At 45.7% G+C, this 24,018-nt stretch overlaps 1 protein-coding gene across 1 annotated transcript; it reads right to left on the bottom strand.

Annotated features, from left to right (window-relative positions):
• Positions 1-6,551: 6,551 nt before the first annotated feature.
• LOC125548603 (putative leucine-rich repeat receptor-like serine/threonine-protein kinase At2g19230) lies at positions 6,552-10,985 on the bottom strand. Its single transcript, XM_048712168.1, has 12 exons — positions 10,845-10,985; positions 9,680-10,735; positions 9,390-9,528; positions 9,057-9,128; positions 8,887-8,958; positions 8,711-8,791; positions 8,294-8,457; positions 7,942-8,189; positions 7,612-7,738; positions 7,470-7,538; positions 7,179-7,371; positions 6,552-7,084 (listed from the first exon to the last, which is right to left on the bottom strand). The coding sequence occupies exons 1-12, from the start codon at positions 10,948-10,950 to the stop codon at positions 6,646-6,648; spliced, it is 2,766 nt and encodes a 921-aa protein (XP_048568125.1). The 5' UTR covers positions 10,951-10,985; the 3' UTR covers positions 6,552-6,645.
• Between the last annotated feature and the right edge of the window lie 13,033 nt (positions 10,986-24,018).

Raw genomic sequence — 24,018 nt, 5'->3', positions numbered from 1 at the left:
GACTAAATGATAGTTGATTATGTGGACTTGCTTTTTAGCTCTGACATAGACTCTTTCCGATGTTATGATAAATTGCAATTGCTTCAATGACTGAGATTATAGTTTGTTGGAGCCCAATAAAGTTTATGATTTATACTTTTGCATTGTGAATAGATCATCACTTGAACATAAGTAATTATATGACAAAATCTATATATGTTGTTGTTATGAGAATAATCATGATGTCTTCATTTCCGTATTTTATTTTTTATCGACGCCTCTACCTCTAAACATAAGGACATATTTATTGTTATCGGTTTTTCGCTTGAGGACAAGCAAGGTCTAAACTTGGGGGAGTTGATACATCCATTTTGCATCATGCTTTTATATCGATATTTATTGCATTATGGACTGTTATTTCACTTTATGTCACAATACTTATGGCTATTCTCTCTTATTTTACAAGGTTTACATAAGGAGGGAGAATGCCGGCAGCTGGAATTCTGGGCTGGAAAAGGAGCAAATATTAGAGACCTATTCTGCGCAACTCCAAAAGTCCTGAAACTTCATGGGACATCTTAGAAGAAATAAAGAAAAATCCTCGCCAAAGATGAAGGCCAGGGGGGCACATCCTTCTCACGAGGGTGGGGGCGCCCCCCCCTAGGGCGCGCCCCCCTACCTCGTGGGCCCCCTGGTGGCTCTCCGACGCCCATCTTCTTCTATATGAGGTATTTCGATGAGAAAAAAATAGGAAGAAACTTTTCGGGACGAGACTCCGCCGCCACGAGGCGGAACCTTGGCGGATCCAATTTAGAGCTCCGGCAGAGCTGTACTGCCGGGGATACTTCCCTCCCAGAGGGGGAAATCATCACCATCGTCATCACCAACGCTCCTCTCATCGGGAGAGGGCAATCTCCATCAACATCTTCACCAGCACCATCTCATCTCCAAACCCTAGTTCATCTCTTGTATCCAATTCTTGTCTCAAAGTCCGGGATTGGTGCTAGTAGGTTGCTAGTAGTGTTGATTACTCTTCGTAGTTGATGCTAGTTGGTTTATTTGGTGGAAGATCATATGTTCAGATCCTATATGCATATTATTACCCCTCTGATTATGAACATGAATATGCTTTGTGAGTAATTACGTTCGTTCTTGAGGACAAGGGAGAAGTTTTGCTATGAGTAGTCATGTGAATTTGGTATTCGTTTGATATTTTGATAAGATGGATGTTGTCTAGCCTCTAGTGGTGTTATGTGAACGTCGACTACATAACACTTCACCATTATTTGGGCCTAGAGGAAGGCATTGGGAAGTAATAAGTAGATGATGGGTTGCTAGAGTGACAGAAGCTTAAACCCTAGTTTATGCGTTGCTTCGTAAGGGCCTGATTTGGATCCATATGTCTCATGCTATGGTTAGGTTTACCTTAATACTTTTGTTGTAGTTGCGGATGCTTGCAATAGAGGTTAATCATAAGTGGGATGATTGTTCAAGTAAGAACAACACCCAAGCACCGGTCCACCCACATATCAAATTATCAAAGTATCGAACGCGAATCATATGAACGTGATGAAAACTAGCTTGACGATATTCCCATTTGTCCTCGGGGGAGCTTTTCCTATTATAAGAGTTTGTTCTGGCTTGTACTTTGCTACAAAAGGATTGGGCCACCTCGCTGCATTTTATTTACTTTTGTTACTTGTTGCTCGTTACAATCTATCTTATCACAAAACTATCTGTCACCACTTATTTCAGTACTTGCAGAGAATACCTTGCTGAAAACCGCTTATCAGTTCCTTCTGCTCCTCGTTGGGTTCGACACTCTTACTTATCGAAAGGACTACGATAGATCCCCTATACTTGTGGGTCATCACGTCCCAAGGGCCGGCTGGCCTCCCCCTTGCTCCTTTATATACGGGGGCAGGGGCACCCTAGAACACACAAGTTGATTGTTTCCAGCCGTGTGCGATGCCCCCCTTCATCATAATCCACCTCGGTCATATCGTAGCGGTGCTTAAGCGAAGCTCTGTTCTGGTAGCATCATCATCACCATCATCACGCCATCATGCTGACGAAACTCTCGCTCGGCACTCTGCTGGATCGTGAGTTCGTGGGACGTCACCGAGCCGAACGTGTGCAGACCGCGGAGGTGTCGTACTTTCGGTACTAGAATCGGTCGATCGTGAAGACGTATGACTACATCAACCGTGTTGTCATAACGCTTCCGCTTACGGTCTACGAGGGTACGTGGACAACACTCTTCCCCTCTCGTTGCTATGCATCACCATGATCTTGCGTGTGCGTAGGAATTTTTTTGAAATTACTACGTTTCCCAACAAGGATCCTATTAGCCTACCTTGAAAACTAAGTTACCTACAATACTATGAACTTAGAGGCGAAGCTAGTTATGATAGATTACTTGCTAGTTATGGTAGAAAACTTAAAGGGTGAAGCTAGTTAACTTGGTAGTCATGGTAGTCAACTTCAAAGGGTTTTTTGTTGATAGGTGATCAAACTACGCATATTAATAAGAAGTTGCTTTCTTATAACACTAAAGTTGCCTCCGCAGCATCCAAAGTTGATTTTAAAAAGTTTGTCGAAACGCACTTATATGGGATCTAGTTTTGAAGAACTTATCATGGCAAACACAATGGTGAACACGGATTTGAAATTCGACGCTCGAGTCAGAAGTTACGGATTTTAGAAATTTTTTAAGCTTCAAATAAATACATGCACGTGGGATCTTGCTGAATAACGTGACGGAGGGGAACGTGAAGACGCGAAGGGACCAGCCGACCAGGTGCTTTTTCTCTTTTGTCAGATCTCGTCTTTTGAAACGTATGGGACTAATAGCAATGCAATCACATTAAGAATACTGGGATCGAACGGCTTGAATGGGTGCGCTCGCTGCAACCAAATAGCGCAGCTGCACTAACACACAGTTAGGATATATATTTGGTTTTGTAGATGTTAATATTTTTTAATATAAAATTGGTCGAACTTTGCATAGTTTGACTTGAGACAAATCTAATACTCAAAGTAAAAATGACCGGAGGGAGTATTACCACCGCCATAAAAAGCGTGTCTTAAATTTGTCTACCATATTTTGGGATAGAGTATAAAACATTTTGAATCTTAACTAGAATACCCATGACATGAAATCTTTTTTTAGAAACGGGAGTAAAGTTTGTCTCATCTCATTAATTAAAAAGAAGAATGACAAGGTTCGAGAGTTTCATGACCACAAATGTCAATACACAAGGGGATCACTCTCCCAAAAATATTTAGCCCCAACAATGATCCAAATCTTCGCCTCAACGTTGATCGAGAAAATCATGTGGGTTGGTAAAGATGACTTGTTTCGAAAAACTCTCGCATTTCTTCGTTCCAGATTGGCCAACAAACGCGTGGGGTTGTGAGGGACCTGTCTGGCGGCCTTGTTTGCGTGTGCCCGGATGGTGGATGTTGTCGGGGTTGCTGCGCCTCCTGGTATCCTTTCATCTGCTTGCATGCATTGACGGGTGTGCGAGGTGCCGTCTTGCCCGGTTTATTTGTGTCTCTTTGATCCTTTGGTAGTTCGGTGATGCTGGGTCTACCGCGGCGCTTGTGCGTGTCATGCACCCGGTCGATATTGTTCGCCGCCATATGCAACGTCACGCCGCTGCTTTTGCGGTGATTTGGACGTTTGCGCGTCATATGTTGGGTCGGTATAATGCACGTTTCCTTCTCGTGCGTAGTTCGACGCCATGTAGCCCCGCAACGCTTCGCTGCATTTTCTGCGAAATAGGTCCGTTATATGCTGTGTCAGTGCAACAATTGTTTGTGTTTGATGTATTGTTCGCTGCATTCAACGTCGCATCATTGCATTTGCGGTGCGTGAGAAGCGGGTGTGTCGGTCACTTGCTTGGGCCCGCCACACAAGCATCGTAGCCCACCAATCAGGGCCAACCAAAGGACAACACAAACTTATACTCCCTCCATTCCATAATGTAGTACTTTATCTATCCACGTGTTTTAACTTTGACCGTTAATTTAACTATGAAGACTGATTGCGGCGGGAGCAAAAATTATATCAGTGAATTCGTATTCGAAAAAAGTTTTCAATTATATACTTTTTTCTCCCGCCGCAGTTGGTCTCGTTGGTTAAATTTACGGTCAAAGTTGAATCTCGAAAAGCACGGACACACTATATTTTGGAATGGAGGGAGTACCAGGGTTTGGGCCCTCTCCTCCCAAAATACTAGCCAGATTAGAGAAGACATCCTCATCCTTGTAAGTTGTGCTCTATCTCCTTCTACAACTGATGTGTGACTAAAACTCACAAATCTCTCTGTGACACATTGATCACCATGGGCCGCTAACACATTGATCACCCACGAATCATGACCAACCACCTATGAGTCCATCGAGATTTATTTACTACTCCCTTCGTCCGGGTTTATTGGGCCCGGAGACAGGATTGGCAAGACCAAGGAACGTAGTACTCCCTCTGGTTTTTTTTACTCTGCACATTGGATTTGCCGAAAGTCAAACTTTGCTAAGTTTGACCAAATTTATATTAGAAATTATTAGTATCTATAATATCTAATAAATATAATATGAAAATATAATGCAAGATGAATCTAATGATATTAGTGTTGTTATGTGAATGTCTATAATTTTTTATATAAACTTGGTCAAAGTTGGATGAGATTGACTTCAGACAAACCTAATATGCAGAGTAAAAAAAAACCGGGAGTAACTGGCCTTGATTAAGGTGGAAATTTCTGGTGTTTAATTGTGGTGTGCATTTCGGGAGCCACGTAATTTAATGTGCACTCTAGGTAATCCATCCAGTAGTCCAGAGTTCAAGCGCATGCTGATGCATGGCCGCTAGCATGGCCAATCTGAAGACCAGGAGAAGCCCATGCGTCCGCTTAGGCAGTGGCGAATCTAGAAAAAAATGGAGGGCGGGCTAGGCTGCCTGGGTCATGTAAATATGTGTTGGATTGGGCCTGCAAGTAGCTGGGCTGGGCCTTAAAATTAATAGTAAAAACAAATTTTACAGTGCTGGAGGGGGGGGGGGCTTGAGCCTGTTAAAGCCCCCCAGTAGAATCGCCCCTACGCTTAGGTCGCTACATGCAATGGGCTAGTTAATTTCCCTCGGTCCCCCGCAACTGAATGGCTTTGATTCCAAGAAAATTAATTAGAAGGGCTTAATAAATCGAGACGTGTTGTTGTGGCTGAGAGGCCTAATAAACTCGGACGGAGGGAGTAGTACCAAGACTCTGATACCACTTGTTAGAATAATCTGACGTACAACTGATTCATCAAGGAACAAGCAATCACATCACAATGACGACACCGAGATTTCGTAACGAGGTTCGAAGAACTTGCCTATTCCCGAGGCAATGGCTAGTTGACTACGGGCAATCCTTCTCGAGATACGACAACACCGAATGTACTAGGTGCTGGCACATGCCGCCGCCTCCTCCCACGTGCATGTCTCTATCTAGTCATCGTCGGTTACAACATGGGGTACCTCTCATTATATAAGAGGCCAAGGGTATAAACTGTTCGACTCCAACATTACATGTATTCTGCCACTCTACAACATAAGTCCAATCTAACCTGACCTTGTACATACTATTCGACACAAACTCATTAGTGTTGAAAAAGGCACGACAGCGACACACGATTGGTCTAGCTTGCGGGAGGCTCTACCACAGACGCTTTCGGAATATCCGGACACTGTGTCGTGGAGGATCACCCCGACGACGGAGTTCTCGGTGAGCTCGGCATACCATGCTCTGTGCCAGGCACCAGCCACACCTTGGTTAGCTCCAATGTGGAAAGCCCCCGCCCCCTTGAAGATTAAGATGTTTGGCAGCTACTATGAAATCGCCTCCCCTCGGGGATAGAGGTTCTTAAGCGACACGGCCCCGGGAACGGCCTGTGCCCCCTTTGCGCGGTACCGGAGACGGAGACACATATCCTCTTCGCTTGTACTGCTGCAAGGGTGATTTGGACGTTCGTTTACGAGGCGCTGGGACCCGAATGAGAGGCCCTGGACCTTGCGGACTTCCTTCAACATAGGGCTACCCATCTGCCGCAACATCGCCGCCTTTTCTGGCTAGTTTTTGCGGTGATGACATGGACACTTTGAACGACTCGTAATAAGATGGTGATTGAGAAGGTCTTCTCGGCAAAGGCATATGACTCCTTCAAATTCCTTGCTTTTATGCAGCACTGGCACCCGCTCTCGAGGCAGTGTGACCGTACTCGCCTCGGCCACATGATGGATGCGCTTCTGGCTACAGCCCGTCGGCTCTCAGCATCGTAGTGTCGCTTCACGACTGCCACTAGGTTGCTTTTTCATATTATTTTTTTATGTTTTCTTGGACATTGTTGTGTTGTGGTCCCAACCGTTGGTTTGTTACTTGGGATTTGCTTGACTGTTGTACGAAACTTTGCTTTATCTATAAAGTGAGACGAAAGCCTGTTTTGAGGAAGTGACACACGATCAAAAGCCTATTTCGAGGAAGTGACACACGATCAAAGAAGGGGGAGCTCAAAGGGGAAGAGGGAATTGATACCGTTTTTCTTATTGTGGGGACATGTTACGAGGTTGAAGCTCTCACAGCTAAACAGAAACTCGGATACATCACAATGACATTCCCAGAAATCTTATCTAGCTGCGGGGCCACTCACCAGATCTAGCACCCTCCCACTCTGCGTACTCTGGCTTGCAGTGTCACTGTTTTCCCCATACCCGTCGCCACTTCCGGCGTACGAACCGTGCACCCTCTCGCAGCCTTCTTCCAGCTCCAAGCTCTCCTTGAGCTGGACGACGACGTCGGCCATGGCGGGCCTCTGGCTGGCCGCCTGCTCCGTGCACCTCAGGGCCAGGTCGGCGACCTTCCAGACGGAGTTGAGGTCGTACCGCCCCTGCATGTTGTCGTCCACGACGCTCTCGATGTCGCCCTTGGCGAGCCTCTGCCGCGCCCACTGCACGATGTGCACGCTCTCCGGGAGGATCGGGGGCTGGCCCGTGACCACCTCCAGCAGCACGATCCCGAAGCTGTACACGTCGCTCTTCTCGCTGAGCTGGAACGAAGTGTAGTACCTGCAGAGTACGTGTTGTGAGAGTCTCAGAGAGCACTTTTTACTACCACTTCAGTTTGCTTCTCTGTGGTTTTGGTTAGTGGAGAAGAACGTACTCGGGGTCGAGATATCCGGGGGTTCCCACTACTCGCGTGGAGACATGGGACTGGAGGTCGTTGTTGAAGGCCTTGGACAGGCCGAAGTCGGCGATCTTGGCCTCCAGGTTGCTCCCGTTCAGGAGTATGTTGGCCGCCTTCACGTCCCTGTGGATCAGCGGCGGCGTGCACGCCTTGTGCAGGTACTCAAGGCCTGCACATCAGAAAAAGAACATTCAGTCAAGTTGGTTTCTGACAGAAAAGAGAAGCAGGTGTGCTGAAATAAATTATGTCTGGTAGTAGCTTGGAAACCTTGGGCAGAGTCGAGCGAGATCCTTAATCTTTGGCGCCATGTTAAAGGTACAGAGTTGGGGGATTTTTCTGAAAGATACAAGTAATCAGCAGGGATTTCAGGGATAAGAGTACAAGCTAGTAATTGATTTCTTCCTACTACCTCTTAGCTTCTCTTGTAAAGTTCCTTCAGACATGTACTCGTACACAAGAGCTGAGTGCTGCCCATCCTTGCAGTGGCCAACCAGATTCACCAAGTTCCTGTGATGAACTCTTATCAGATGCAGAGCCTGAAATGCAATTCAGAGTAGTTCTGTCAGTCAGTGACCAAGTGCATTTTATTTTGCAGCACATCCGTATATGGTTTGACGAAACTGAGAAATTCTTGTTATTAAAGTATTTGGGTAAAATTGATTTGATTAATTCTGCGCACACGATGGAAGAGAAAAAACAGGCATAGGAATGAGGGGAAAGGAGCAGGAAGAAACCTAACCTCTGCCAAGAACTCATTAACCCCTTGAGATGACGATTCTGAGCGCGTTTTGACTGCAACCGGGGTTCCATCTTCCAAGTAGCCAAGATAGACTACTCCGAACCCACCTTTGCCAATGGACTTCTCGAAGCTATTTGTGATAGTCTTTAGCTCTTTGTAACTGAACTGGCGAGTATCGAATTGCAATGAGACAGCGTCTCCATTGTCTTCTTTTGATTTACTTCCATTCAGCGGTCTGACAGAAAGATCTGCATAGGCACTGCTTTATTAGCAACCAAGAACACGACACACTATATTTTTCCTGAACAATAATTAGACAACTAGTACTTGGTTTCTAGTCAACAGAAATCACCATTTTCAGTTCTTCTTCTGCGAAGGCAGAGTGTAAGAGTTACCACCACAACCACCAGTACAGAAAGTACAACGGCAGCCACAGCGAGATTTACGGCAGAAATCTTGGTAGGTTTTTTTCTTTGTGGCTGGTCATTGTTGATGCTGCTTATGTTCGCTTCAATTCTAACATCACCAAAAATAAGGATCACAAATCATAGTGAATACTGAATAGTGTTACAGGATATGTTGGGTACAGGAATGTTCCACTGTTTTTTTTCTGATATTCAGACACTATTGTTAAAACCCTATTAAAAATGTTCAGATTTTTGATCCTTTGTTTGCTTTGCACAATAGGATTGTAAATGGTGACAATGAGCAGGTCCGTGATTATATATATTTTTTCTTCTGAACTATATATATAGGAAGATAATACTACCTTAATGAAAGTGCACCTTCTTGCGACCTTTTTAGAAGACTTTCTGGAACTGATCCATTGAACTTGTTGCCGGTCAAATCTCTGAGGGGAAACAGGGGACGGGATTAATGTTGGGCGAGTGTAACAGTGACAATGTTTCATCAAAGTAGTACAAATCTCATGGTCATTGATCTTACAGGACAGCAAGCGACGGTAGTTGTGCAAGAAATTCAGGAATGTTCCCTGTCAAACTGTTGTGAGATAAATCCCTGAAAAATCAACAAATCTTCCAACTATTACCACTGAATGTGCAGCACAAAAATACTGACGGGGAACTAGAGTAGTAAAATAGATGATGCATATTTACAGGTTCTGAAGAGCAGTGAGATTGCTTAAAAGAGTGGTGATTTCTCCAGCCAACCCATTGGAGGACAAGTTTCTGCAAGAAAAGGCATCCCCAAAGGTTAAACATTTTTCAGTTATCTCACTATGTTACACAGTACTACTCACTCCGTTTCAAATTACTCGTTGTAGAAATGGATGTATCTAGAACTAAAATACATCTAGATACATCCATACCTGCGACAAGTAATTTGGAACGGAGGGAGTATTACGCAGTATTTAGGGGTGAATTCTTCTCCTGGTTCGGTTCAAAAAGCATTTAGGACTGAATTTGCATCTTGCAGGTGCAGGAACTCACAGTGAGGTGATTCTTGGTGCGCTAGAGATTGCATAGTTGCAACCTACACCGTCCCACAAATATATCTTGGGGCCACACGGATCACCCATCCAGTTCCTCTTGATCTCATACTTGGCCTTGATGGCCATAATGGCACTCACTAGATCCCCCAAATCAATTAATAGAAACAACAAAATGTCAGCTTCCTTTTTTTTTGTGAATATGTCAGCTTCCTTTCAGTAACCATCACTGTGCATGACGAAATTCAGTTCAGAGACACCAATTTGCATGTATGAGGTCAGAGACCATACCATCTCCTCCATGAGTTGCACGCTCTGCAGTAGGCACCATGACATAGATCTCCAGCGCATTGAGCAATGGCGGCAGCGTCGATTTGGCGGTCGGTTCGATCCTGAAGCTGTACTCCGTACTCCCTGCCACCATCCCGAACATTGAGCTGGAGTAACGGAACTCCGGGGAGAAGGGCTTGCTGTACCACAGGCCGTTGTTGAGGTAGACCTCGCAGATCCTCGTCTCGCTGCCGTTGAGCCGCCGGAGCTCGGCCATGTGAAGCACGGCGAAGTAGTCCAGCTCCTTGTTGGACTCGTACGCGCCCCAGTAGAACCGCAGGCTGAAGCCGTCGTCCACGGTGGCGGCCGTCTGCATCACCGCCGACGGCACCTCGAACTGGTCCCCGGCGACGTAGCGCACCGTGCCCGTCGTGTTGGCCGGGTTCCATGACCGCAGGTTCGCTAGCACCTTCCAGACGCGGTCGTGGGGGTCCGACGGGTACCTCACGATCAGCTTCTCGTCGTCGGGGCCGAGGTTGTACCGGCCGTGGACGGCCATGGAGAGGGAGGCATTCGCCACGACGGGGTATAGCGTGTCCGGGAGCGGGCGCAGCTCGAGGCCAGAGATGAAGGGCGTGCCGAGCCCCTTCTTGCCGACGAGGCAGACCTGGACGTAGTCGTCGGGCACGACGGCGATGATCTCCGCCTGGAAGGTGTCGGAGACGCTGGAGACGTTCACCGTCTGCCAGAAGTTGACGCCGAGGTGGAGGTCGAACACGGCGAGGCCGCCGGGGCCCAGCCCGTCGTAGTTCCCGTGCAGGAAGGTGGCGCGGACCAGGTACTTGGTGCCCGGCGTCAGGGAGCGCACGGTGTAGCAGTTCCGGGCGCCGGTGGGGAAGCTCCGGAGGTCGTTGTAGAGCCTCGGGAGCTTCAGGTCGATCATGCCGGCGTGCTCGGCGGAGATGTTGTGGCTGACGCCCGCGTCCACGAACTGCGCGTCGGGGACGTACGGCAGCCAGGTGACGACGTCGACGTAGCCGGCGCTCGGAGGGCTGCCGCAGTCGATGCTGATGAAACCTGGAGCCAAGCAGATCGACGGTGGCACCGCACGAGTGGGCAAGGTTTACTACTAGTTCGTCCAGAATCGAACTCCGGGGAGAAATGTGTGTGATTGCGGGCAGCTTACCGCGAGTGTTAGCTTGAGCGCGAGCATAGAGCACGACATGGGCGACGCAGATGGAGATGAGCGAGAAGACGGCGGCCGTCGTCCGCACGGAGCCGTGGCGCGACATGGCAGGCTAGCTGATGAAGTGATGATGACCTCCAGCTCCAGGTGCCTCCGTGATCTTGGAAAGAGAACATCAATGGATTAAAGGTAATGCACTGATTTTATTTTGGGTTAATGCACGTCTTTGCGAATGTATTTTATTCAGGCCTATTTCGATCAATCGCGACGAACAGGGTGCCACGTTGTGGGCATTCAAATCAGTGCGTATTGGTCCGAAATCGGATACAAAATTCGTCCCTCGTGTCAACACGCGATGGTCTTTTCTAGATTTGTTGTGCGTAAAACATGCGTCATGGCTGTCTCCTACCCCTGCTAGAGCTTTGCTACATCTACGTAAAATCTCTTACGAATCTTACGTACAAGCTCATGTGGTCTGATTTGATTGAAATAAGATAAGACCTTGACTCATCTGATAAAATAGATGAGTGGACAGCTTTACGTAACCTGCTACGTAGGTGTAGCATTTTTTTTTGAAGAAAATGGCTCCAGCCCCAGTTCCATTTTCATCAAAAAATAAAACTTACAGAGTACAACATTTATTACAAACCGCGGGAGGAGATTGAGGCATCCCTCCGACATGGTTTTCAGAAACCACAAAACACAAACATCTAAAAAACAGGGCCAAGGCTAAAAGAACTATGTTGAAATGAGACTAACTACTTGCAGACCTTGCTATAGGAAGGAAACATGAGGCTAAATTTAACCATCAATGACCACGCTCTTCTCCATGCCCATCCACCCTCCCATCTTTTGGAGAGAGTATTGCAGCCAAAGTTCATTCCTCTTCAGCCTGGCTCTGGCCAAAGCAGCAGCGGTGTTCTTCTTGCAGCCTCCCATATAGCCACAATGATCCCCTCCACGCGCTCTCTTGCACTTCCTTTGCACAGGATCTTCCACAGGTTGCAGAAGCCTGCAATCCTTCTCAGAACCACCTGCACACCCATCTAGTTTGTGTTATTAAAACGTAAATCATTCTTGCATCTCCAGATAGCCCAGAGAGTAGCTGATATAGTTAGATTTTCGGCTTGCGGGTTTTTAACTTTTCCCCACATGTCTGCCACCTTATCAAAGGCAGGTAGGGGGGTGCATCCTATGATGGAATGTATATTTCTTCAGATCCCCCTAGCTACAATACACTCAAAAAACAAGTGGTTGATATTTTCACATTCTGAGCAGAACAAGCAAGATAGATCATCTAAGTGTTGCCTTTTTATAAGATTCTCTCTAACCAACAACTTATTATGTGGCAGCAGCCACAAAAATATATGGATGTTGGGAGGTACATGGATTTTCCATATATCAAAAACATGAACTGGGCTAATGCCCCTAAAATTAATCATGGCATACATAGATCTAACTGAGTATTTACTATTTGACTCTAGTTTTCAAATTAAAGCATCATCATCATCACACACGACAACAGATTGAACAATGCTTAACAGGTCAAATCAGAGGAGAAGCAACCTATTATTTACACATCTCCTAAATGTGATTTTAAGGTTTACCACATCCCGCAAATCAGGAATAACCTGATTGTAGCATTTTTGCCCCTACCATTACCACACAGCGAGCCGAACACTGCTTTTCCTTAGAATCAACCGAACACTCTGCTGACAGGGAGCTCCTAAGGGCATCTCTAAGAGCAACACTAGCAGCACACACACAAAATAAGAAGAAGAAGAAGAAGAAGAAGAACTCTAGCCGACGGCGTAAATCAGCCCGTCGCGCAAAATAACCATCGATACACGGGACCATGACAAAAAATCGTCTCGATCAGGTCCGGCCATAATTTTTTTTTTGCGAACGCCTCCATATTTCAGCTTGTAGCCATCAAATCTAACAACCCCCCTCCTCCTTTGTCGCTCCCTTTATTCCCTCGTGCGACTTGGCGAGAGGGAAACTTCCTCCCCTTCCACGCCGCCCGCCTGCATCGCTGTTGTCGCAAATCCCTTCGGCCCCAAGCCGTCTCGCCTTGATGCACCCCCAATTGCCGCGATGGGGCCGCCACAGCCCTCGGACGACGTTTCCATGTATTGGCGATCCCATTGGTGCCACCTTGCCTATTCCCTCCCGCCGTCGCTCACGCGGCCATGTTCCTCGCCGCCGCGCCTACTCCTTTTGCCGCTAGCGTGAAGCAGAAGCAGCAGGGCAACCACGTCGTCCATGGAGCTGTGGCCGCCGCGGTCATGAATCCTCCCGCCGCGGTCGCCGCCACGCGGACGTCCGCATCTTCCACCCCCTCCGGTGGACGTCCAAAGACCCAAGCAAAGGGGCCGGAGAAGAAGGTTGTGGCGGCGCGAGGACAGGCCCCACCTCAACCCCCTCCGATGAGCAATGTGTCACGCAATCCCATCGACTCCACCAATGCCAACGTGCTCGAAGAAACGCGGAGAGGTAAAGAAAATTATCTTTGCTCCAGTGAACTTTGATTGAAATTTGCTTCGGTTTCTTAGTGTTTCAGCCGTCAGATTTTGTAGCTACACCATTGATACATCATATACCGAGTTGTTGGAGGAGAATGAGGTGGACTTGAGTGCTCCACTTGATGATTTTGAACCGGGTACCAATCCGGAGGTTCAAGCCGAGGTTGAGGAGGCGGATGACAACAATGATAAAGTGAAAGAGCTTGAGGTAGAGGAGTTCGATACTAGCCAAGCCAAGTTTGAAAAAAGAACCGGCAATTACAGGAGGAAGTTTGCTTGATTCGAGCATCTGTCACCCACCAGAACGAGCAACACGGCAGGCCCACAGGCGCCTCGAGAAGCCCATCCAGGGGTACTTTTAGCGTAATCGTCATATGTCGCCTGTACTTATGCTTATTACTGCTCGCCTACTGCATAGCGCTATTTGAGCCGGCCTAATACTGTAGCTTCGCTCGATTTTTTTAGTACTCCCCCCGTCCCAAAATAAATGTTGTCGTTTTAGTTCAATTTTGGAGCACCAGCCTTTTCACTGTTTTTATTAGTTTTCTTCGGTTCTTCTTTACCCTTTTCGTTTTCTTTTCTCTGCTTCACTTCGTTTCTTTCATTGTTTTTCACCGGTTTTCTTATGTTTTTTATTTTCTTTTTTCTTTATTTTCAACACATATCTAATATTTTCATAGACATATTACATTTTCCTACAAATCAGAAATATTTCTCTATTCATGTTTAATATTTTTTAAATACATTATTTTTAATATATATTTTGATGTCTACTTTTTTCACATATATATATATATGTTTAAAATATATTTTCAAATACTTGTTTAAACATTTTTTGAGTATCTGTTAACATTATTGAAATACATGTTGAACTGTTTCTTTTGTATGATGCATGTCATTTATATAAACTATGCAAGCATTTTTTTGAAATATATAAATATTTTTAAATAAAGTCTCAAACATTTTATTTGAAATGTATGTATATTTTTGTAAATGTAATGTACATTCTTTTGAATAGTATGGAACATTTGTTTCATGGCAGAAACATTTTTTACATTGTATAATGTTTTTAAAATATGCAATATACATTTTTTGCTACACTTGGACATTTTTGAAGTTTCAAAAACATTTGTTTGAATGGTACAAACATTTTCTAAGAGCTGAGCGACCATTTTTTTACACCGCATTATATTTTTAGTTGTGCGTTGAACACTTTTGAAAACTTAACTATTTATTTTCATAATATTTGTATTTATTATTTTCTAAACTTTAGAAAAGTAAAAAAGAATCATGTGTGCAACATCGGAGGGATAAGACATGTGGTTATTGCATCGGACCACTACTGGCTCGCTCTAGGTGACCTGGTCTTCTGCCTCGCATAAGGCAAGATATAGACTCGCCGATCACTAGTTAAGAGTCATCCCTTGCAAATGTCACTCCCCACCTTGTTAGGTGCTAGCAAGTGGTGTGTGCCACTTGTCCCAACGAGGAGGTTTTCTATTTTTTCGTAGATTCTTTTATTCGAAACGTTTTATCTCTTGAACAGTGCGTCCAAATACCGAATCCATTGTTGAGTTTTTTCACGTTGGGATCTTCAAAACCAGATCCGGTGTTAACAGGTTTTAGTGAACTTTTTCACGAAACAAAAGACAAGAGAAAAATGGATACTGAAAGAAAAACAAAAAAATGAAAGAAAAAACAAAAGTCTGCATGCATGGTTGCGTTTTCACTTGTTTGGGAAGCACAGACAATGCTTTTCCGAGGAAGCACGAGTTGTGCTTCTCGCGAAAGCAAATATGTGCTTCTCGTAGAAACACATGATGTGTTTTTCATATTATTATTTTTCGAAAAGCACAACTGTGCTTTAATTTTTTTTCACTAAAACCTAGGAAAAATCAGACAAAAACTTAAAAGCCAAGAAAACTCATCTTACACCCAAAACACATGTACACAATTTTTTTAAAAGAAAATTCAGAGGTAGCGTCCAACATGCGACATGTGGTAGCAGCTGAGCGCACCACTTGACGCGCTACCATGCCAGAAAAGTGACCAGTACGGGAGCCCCACAAGAGGTGACCTTTAGTTAGTTACTCTCTAGACTGTCCCTAGTAGACACTAAAAAAAAGACTATCCCTGGTTTTTTTAGGGTTAGGGGTTCTCCCATCGGAATTCCTGTTGTATATTGAGGGCAGGGCGCAACAGCAGTGAACCGTGTGCTCGGCTCACTATGAGGCAGTGAACTGTGCTCGGCCCCAAGTAACCGACAGGATTGCGCTCGGCCCACTAACTCAATACATTATTTTCTAAAAAAACGACCGGATTGCTCAGGAAACTTGGACCCCAAGTTACCGACCACACGACGAGAACTGACAAACACGACCACCAACCCGTGCCCGCCAAGGAAGGGAAGCCCCCGGTGCGTATAAATTGTCCACCGGCAGATCTGGCATCGACGCACAGAACCACGAAGCAAGCCAAGGAAACGAGCAAAGATGCGTCAGGAGGGACGGCAGCGAGGGTGGGTGCGCGTGTACGACTGCGAGCTGGTCGACCCGGAAGGCAAGCGCCGCGCCGTGCACGCCGTGGAGGGGCCGGCAGTGGCCAACAGCGGGTTCATCTGGGCGCCGCGGAGGCCGACCAACCAGTCCAAGTCCGACGGCCTCCGCGCGCTCGGCAGGAGCGGAATCGCGCAACAGGAGGAGGAGGAGCCGCAGGCCCTTCCGCCGACGATGGCCGTGCGCTTCGGGTACTACTACTCGACGGGATGGCAGTCGCCGTTCAAGTTCGAGTCCGCCATGTACAACTACAAGAAAGTGGAGATCTGCCCGCCGGCGGCAGCGCGCTTCGGGGGAAGATCGTCGTGCAAGGCGGGGCGCAAGTTCAGGCACGACGAGGTCAAGAAGTATTACCTCGACGTGGCCGACGTCCTCGACGGGCAGCTCGATTATCTTCATGACTTCGATTCATGAGCGCTCGGGAGGAAGGTGCATTCACTAGTAGAAAAAGTGTCAAATGTGAAGCATATTAGTGCCGGTTTAAATTTGAGCCGGCACTAATGTGACCATTAGTGCCAGTTCCAACGGCTAGGTGGGCGGGCATCATTAGTACCGGTTCGTGAACAACCTTTAGTACCGGTTCATGCCACGAACCGGTACTAATGAGGCTGTGTGAGGCTATGGTCAGGCTGGGGCCCCCATGAAGACCTTTAGTACCGGTTCATGCCCTGAACCGGTACTAGAGTTTCTTAGTAAGCTGATTTTTAGTCCCACCTCGCCAAGAGAGAGGTAGTATGAGTGGTTTATAAGCCGTGAGTGCACAGACAATGACGAAGAGTTGCAATGCTCACCTGCATGTTGATTAGTTTCAAGCCTTGCGGAATAGCATAGATTGCACTGAGCTATGTGCAGTGCAGTCTACACTATTTCGAATGGCTTGAAGAAAATTAACCAGCATTGCACCTCTTTTTTATTTTTAATAACTTATTTGAACTCCGGACTTCTTTTGTGTTCAGTATGCAGCATTTAAAGCGACGTCATCAATTTCCAATATGTTCTGACATCATTTGTTGTTTTTCGGTCATTTACCTAATTGTTTAGAGAGCTAAATGACCGTGAAATTATTGAGGGCGTGCATACTTTTCTGCTTGCGGCTGAGGCAAACAAGCGGGCGGATGGTTTTATGCCTTGTCCATGTGCTGGCTGTAAGAATGGTCACAATTACTCTATGTCAAGAACCATTCACGTCCACCTGTTTAAGTCCGGTTTCATGCCCCACTATAATATTTGGACCAAGCACGAAGAAAGAGGGGTTATGATGGAAGATACATGCATGCCCTAATGATTGCATCCTCTACCGCAAGATCAGCCGCGATGACCCTGGTGATGTCGAGGGCGAGCGCCCCAGGAAGAAGATTCCTGCCAAGTTTGATGAAATTGCTCCATTCACAGTGAATATTGACCCGAGCATCCCGTTAAATGATGAAGATTTTCCATGGTTACGGCGCAAAGGGACACACGCGAAGAAAAAGTTTCACACCCAAAGATCTGGGATGTGATCGGCTTCACTATCATCACTTTCTTCTGTGTTTCACACCCAGAAGGGAATCTCTGTAATAGTTAGGGTAGTTAATTATGTGTTTTGGCATTTGAAACGCGAAGAAATTTTATGTGCAAACAAATTCTTTCATGCCTTTACTGATTTTTAAAGTTAAGTTATTCACAAACTAGTGATTTACACTAATTTCAAATAATTCAAAATTTAAACTATTCAAATTTGAAAACTACGGGCACTAACAGAAAGTTTGTAATTTTTTGTACCTAAAGCAAAAATATTCACAAAGAAACTCTAAATACACAAAAAAAACAACTCAAAAATAAATAAAGCAAAAAAAATAAAAAAAACCCGCCTACTAGGCCAAAGCGGCCTGCATACGACTAGAAACCCAACCTGTTGTTGGGCCAGGATGCAGGCCCGCAAAGGCCCAGTAGGCCAACAGGGCAGCACAGAACATGTAGGCCCAGTAGGCCTGCTTTGGAGAGGAGCTCGAGAGAGCTACCGCACGGGGGTTTATAAACCAGTGCGGTCGCCTCTCGGCTAGCGAGGTGGGACTAAACTTGCGCACCGCACCTGCGCCAGCGCACCCCCTTTACTACCGGTTCGTGGCACCAACCGGTACTAAAGGGGGGCCTTTAGTACCGGTTGGAGCCACCAACCGGTACTAAAGGGGGTGCGGTTCCCGCCGCTTGGCCTGGCCAAAATAGGCCTTTAGTACCGGTTGGTGGCTCCAACCGGTACTAAAGGTGCCTTCTATATATACAACACTTACGAAAATTTTATTCTCCCTCTGTTTCTTCCTCTGTTTCCCCATTGAAGCACCGCCCGCGCGCCCCGATCGATCGACGCCGTCGCCGTCGCCACCCTCGTCCCCGTCGCCGCCCCCGTCCCCGTCGCCGCCCCGGGCCCGTCCCCGTCGCGCCGTCCCCGCGTCGCCGCCCCCGCGTCACGCCCCGGCCCGTCGCCGCCCCCGGCCGTCGCCTCGCCGTCGCCGTCGCCCCGCTGTGAGCTCTCCCCCTCTAACCCCTCTCCCTCGCCCCCGGCGGCCACCATGGGCGCCGCCCCTCCCCGAGCCCATACACACACACACAAGCATGATGAACACACACACACACACGTACATATGTATGAATTAATGCATGTATATATTAGTATATACGTATTTTGTATGTTTAATTAGTTTAGATTTTTTAGATTATTATTTTTTCACTAGTATATATGTATGAATGCATGTTAGATGGATATAATTAGTGTTTAATTAGTATGGAAATTTTTTATATAATGTTGTTTTTCAGTTTTTTAATGGATGTATAAAAGTTGTGTTTTCTGTTTTTAGTGTTAGATGCTTAATTAGTATGAAATAGCATATAGAATTGTGACATATGCAATGATAGCATAATTAGTGTTATATAGAAATGTTAGAAATTTTAGTTATCAAAATCCAATCATTAAAAAAATGTTACTTTTGCGGGCATATAGCTAGTATTTGTTCTCGACGATGCCCGGCCCGCATCCTCGCCGTCGACCCGTCCGCGACGACGTCCGACTGACCCATGTCCGAGACTAGACTCCGCCGGGCTGGCACTGGGAGGTGCTGCCTGGAGGGGCGCGCCGCTTGATGAGGAACCCGGCCCCGGGTCCCGTCGTCGACCCTGATCTCGTTTGGTGGCGTTCGCGTGGGCCAGTTTCGGTGCGGAGGGAGCCGGCCCCGCCGGAGGTGGTACGTCGCCGTGTCAGGGAGGAGGACGAGCACGTCCATCGCTACATGGTTGCGTTAGAGGGCGGCAGGTTCTCCAATACCTGGCAGTTTCTTCAGGGATCTCACTTCAGCTATGATCCTGTGAGGGTTCCTTCTCTTTGGCTGTCCACTGCCCGCGCCGCAGGAACCGCGAGTGTCCTAGATTCTTCTGTAGTATTCGATCTTTAATTAGCTACCTAGCCAGTGATGTACTATTCAATATTATATATTATTCGAGACGATGTATTCGAGATTATATCTATTATTCGAGACGATGTATTCGAGATTATATCTATTATTCGAGACGATGTAATTTGAATACTAAATTGTTTTATATTTCTTTTGGCATAGTTAAATAAAAGCTATGGCGGACAATACCAACAGAGAGGGACAATACAAGCTCCTAGAAACGGAACACGTAGAAGCACTTCAAGAGGAAATAGCGGGATTTTTGCTCGACCAGGTCATAAATCCGAAGGGAGAATACTATTACCCGCTACCGCCCCCATCGACCAGGTCATGAACCACTTCCAATTGTCATCGTGCTCCGAAGGCACCAATTAGACTAATGCCACTGACTCCGAAGGCAACATGCATATGTAGGAGAAATTGTATATAGCTATACATGTGTGTATGTGTGAATTAATATGGTGGTTTGTGAGACATTGATGATATATATATGATTGGTTCTACTAGAAATTCTATATATATGCATAACGTGTACAATGTGTAGTATCATAAAATACCAGCAAACGAAAAAGAATTAAAATGGAAAACACAAAATTAAATGAAAAAGAAATCATAAAACCAAAAACCCCCCCAAACATTTTAGTACCGGTTGGTGTTACCAACTGGTACTAAAGGGCTCCCGGCCCCCGGAGCTGGCTCGTGCCATGTGGTTGCCCTTTAGCACCGGTTCGTGCTGAACCGGTAATAAAGGGGGGGCCTTTAGTGCCCACACTTTAGTGCCGGTTATGAAAACGGCACTAAAGAACCTTACGAACCGGTGCTATTGCCTGGTTCTGCACTAGTGATTGTCCGGTCCCTATGCCAACAGAAGGATTTTTGTTTTTGCTTGTCAAGTTCGACATGAGGAATGGGGAGTTGTATACTGGATCCAGTGGTGTATCTAATAAAAATGAGACTTTTTTTGTGCGAATGTAACAAAAATGAGACTTCGGTTTGTCTTTTTGTTTTTTAAACACAGTACAGACGCAAGCGCTCATACATACGCGCGTACACTCACCCCTATGAACGCACATACGCACACCCTACACCTATGAGTCCTTGTACAATGGGAGATACTTAGGGAGGTGCTTAGAAAAATTAACCGGGTTTTTTTGAAGCATCGGTGCCTATTTTTATAGGAGAGACGCTTAGTTAAGCGTCTACCATGTACAAAGAAGCACCGGTGCTTAAGAAAATCCTGGTTTATTTCTCTAAGCACCTCTCCTAAGCACCTCCCATTGTACAAGGCCTGAGCATCTCTGGAAGACTGAGCCGGCATATCATCTTGAGATGAATCACCATAGGTGTCTTGTCGTCAACGGAAACATCTAACACTATCCCTCTAACCTTCCAAGCACAAGTTGGTTCACGACTTCAGTTCATCTTAAAATGACACTCCAAGATAGTGCCTCAGTACGACGACGTGTATGTATTCAACTTTCTATGTTTGATCAAATTTATAAAAATACCAACATCTACGATACCTATGTATTAGATCTATCATGACATCTATTTTCATGTTTTATTCAGTTAATACTATAGATATTGATAGTTTTTCTATGAACTTAACCAAACTTTACATCCAAAGGGAAAAATGACTTATATTTGAAACACATTAGCTATTGTACTCTAAGTCTCTCATCCTTCAAGTAAGAAATATTCCATCAGCGCCTCACCGGAGAAGCAACAACATGTGGGTCTATCTTAGAATGGCAGACTCGCCGGGTGTCTGGAGGTTCGCTGGGGTTAGAGGGATGGCTGAAGGCGGCGAAAAGCAGTTCGCCCACACGCTATGACTGTCGTGTGGGCGAAAAGCAGTTCGCCCACATGCTCGTGGACTAGGTGGTGGTTGTGTGGGCATAAACTAGTTTGCCCACACAGGGCAGCTGGCAACCGTGTGTTGTGGGGCGTGTGGGCGACCTCTCCAACGCCCAAACATCAGCCTTGTCCTATGTGACACGCGAAAACTGCCTCGGTGTGTCAAGATTCGTGTAAACTTAACTGGACGATGATCCAGATGTGTGGGCGAGTTGCAATGTTGCCACAGTGTAGGCGTTAGTGTTTTCGTTTTTTAAGTAGTGAAACATATTTTTATCCCTTTATTTTGAGTGTAATATTTAAGTTCCATTTAGTAGTTTTTTTTTGCATGAATTTTATACTGGATATCATGATAAGATGATAACAACTACTCTGGTTTGATTATATACAGTGGTTATATATATATACTCAATAGATCAAAAGTGTAAGTTTCTCTGTTTTTGTTTTTGTTATATAATTATCTGTATTCGTCTTTGTTCCCTTAGATAATAGTAGTAATAATTGCATTTTTTTCAGCTTTCCCGCCCCAACAATGTTGTCACAACTCTTTTTCGCATATACATAAGAGCTTGCGTAACATTGCAGTGATAGATAGAGTAGAGTAGCATGAATACAGATATACGGTATGAACCCACGTTCACTACGTCGGTCTGGGGGCTACCGTGAGCACAACAACGAGAGGGCTTGCTTAGCCCCTCAAATTAGATTTTAGGTTACATCGGAAGGGTTCTAAGCAATCCATTGGCCCTAGCCTTGGCTCAGCTCCGTGCGTCCTCCTTGATGGTAGCGATGATGTCCGAGAGATGGACGTCGTTCGTGAAAGACACGTGCATTCTAGTATTCCAAATTGACCAGGCACACAAATTGATGAGTGACGCAAACCCTTTCCTGAGGCTGGCCGAGTAGGTGGCGTGGGAGGCAGCCCACCAGTTGAGGAATTGGACGTTCATGTCCGGTGGTTGGACAGTTGCACGACACCAGGAGAGGATGGCGTACCAAACTTGACGCAAGAAGGGACAAGCGGATAGCAGATGGTGCATGGACTCAGACTCCTTGTCGCATAGAAGGCATGTCGACTCGTGGGGTAGGTCATGCCTCTTGAGACGTTGAGTCGTCTAGTAACAATCTTGACGTGCTAGCTAGACGAAGATCTTGATGCATAGAGGCGTGATGTTGCTTGAAGCTACGTCGGTATTTCCCTAAAGAGGAAGGGTTGATGCAGCACAACATCGGTAGGTATTTTCCTCAGATGTGAAACCAAGGTTATCGAACCAGTAGGAGCCCCAAGCAACACAATGTAAACAACACCTGCACACAAATAACAACTACTCGCAACCCGGCGGGTAAAAGGGGTTGCCAATCCCTTTCGGGTAACGGTGCCACAAATTGGCAAACATACGTGAGATAAAATTGTAGATATTGATAGATCGAACGCCAAATAAAATAAATTACAGCAAGGTATTTTTGTATTTTTGGATTTAATAGATTTGAAAGTAAAAGGCAAATAAAATAGATCACGAAGGAAGATAATATGAGAAAGAGACCCGAGGGCCATAGGTTTCACTAGTGGCTTCTGTCGAGAAAAATAGCAAATGGTGGGTAAACAAATTACTGTTGGGCAATTGATAAGACTTCAAATAATCATGACGATATCCATGCAATGATCATTATATAGGCATCATGTCCAAGATTAGTAGACCGACTCCTGCCTGCATCTACTACTATTACTTCACACATCGACCGCTATCCAATATGCATCTAGTGTATTAAGTTCATGGAGAAACAGAGTAATGTAATAAGAATGATGACATGATGATAGACTCCATCGTTGTATCCTTAGTAGTAACAATACATACGTGTCAGTTCCCTTTCTGTCACTGAGATCAAGCACCGTAAGATCGAACCCAGTACAAAGCACCTCTTCCCATTGCAAGATAAATAGATCAAGTTGACCAAACAAAATCCAAATATCGGAGAAGAAATATGAGGCCATAAGCAATCATGCATATAAGAGATCAAAGAAACTCAAATAACTTTCATGGATATAAAAATATAGATCTGATCATAAACTCAAAGTTCATCCGATCCCAACAAACACACCGTAAAAAGAGTTACATCATATGGATCTCCAAGAGACCATTGTATTGAGAATCAAACGAGAGAGAGGAAGCCATCTAGCTACTAACTACGGACCCGAAGGTCTACAAAGAACTACTCATGCATCATACGAGAGGCACCAATGAAAGTGGTGAACCCCTCTGTGATGGTGTCTAGATTGGATCTGATGGTTTTGGACTCTGCGGCGACTGGAATTGATTTTCGTCGACTCCCCTAGGGTTTCTAGAATATTGGGGTATTTATAAAGCAAAGAGGCGGTCCGGGGGGCACCCGAGGTGGGCACAACCCACCAGGGCGTGACTGGGCCTCCTGGCGCGCCCTGGTGGGTTGTGCTCTCCTCGGAGCACCCCCAGGCGCGGCCTTGCCCCATTAGGTGTCTTCTGGTCCTTAAAAATTCTCCGTAAAGTTTCCTTGTATTTGGACTCCATTTGGTATTGATTTTCTGCGATGTAAAAAACATGCAAAAAAAGCAACTGGCACTTGGCACTATGTCAATAGGTTAGTACCAAAAAATAATATAAAATGACTACAAAATGATTATAAAACATCCAAGATTGATAATATAACAGCATGGAACAATCAAAAATCTATAATACCTAAATAGTTCATCCCCACTATCCTATTTCTCTTGACATGCAGCCTATCCACCTCACCACCCATGTCCCACCACATGCCTCACATGACATGGTAAGCC

This window comes from Triticum urartu, chromosome 3, assembly GCF_003073215.2.
Source record: "Triticum urartu cultivar G1812 chromosome 3, Tu2.1, whole genome shotgun sequence".
NCBI lineage: Eukaryota > Viridiplantae > Streptophyta > Magnoliopsida > Poales > Poaceae > Triticum > Triticum urartu.
Note: the sequence above shows the minus strand (reverse complement) of the source record. Positions and strands in the feature narration are given on the sequence as shown.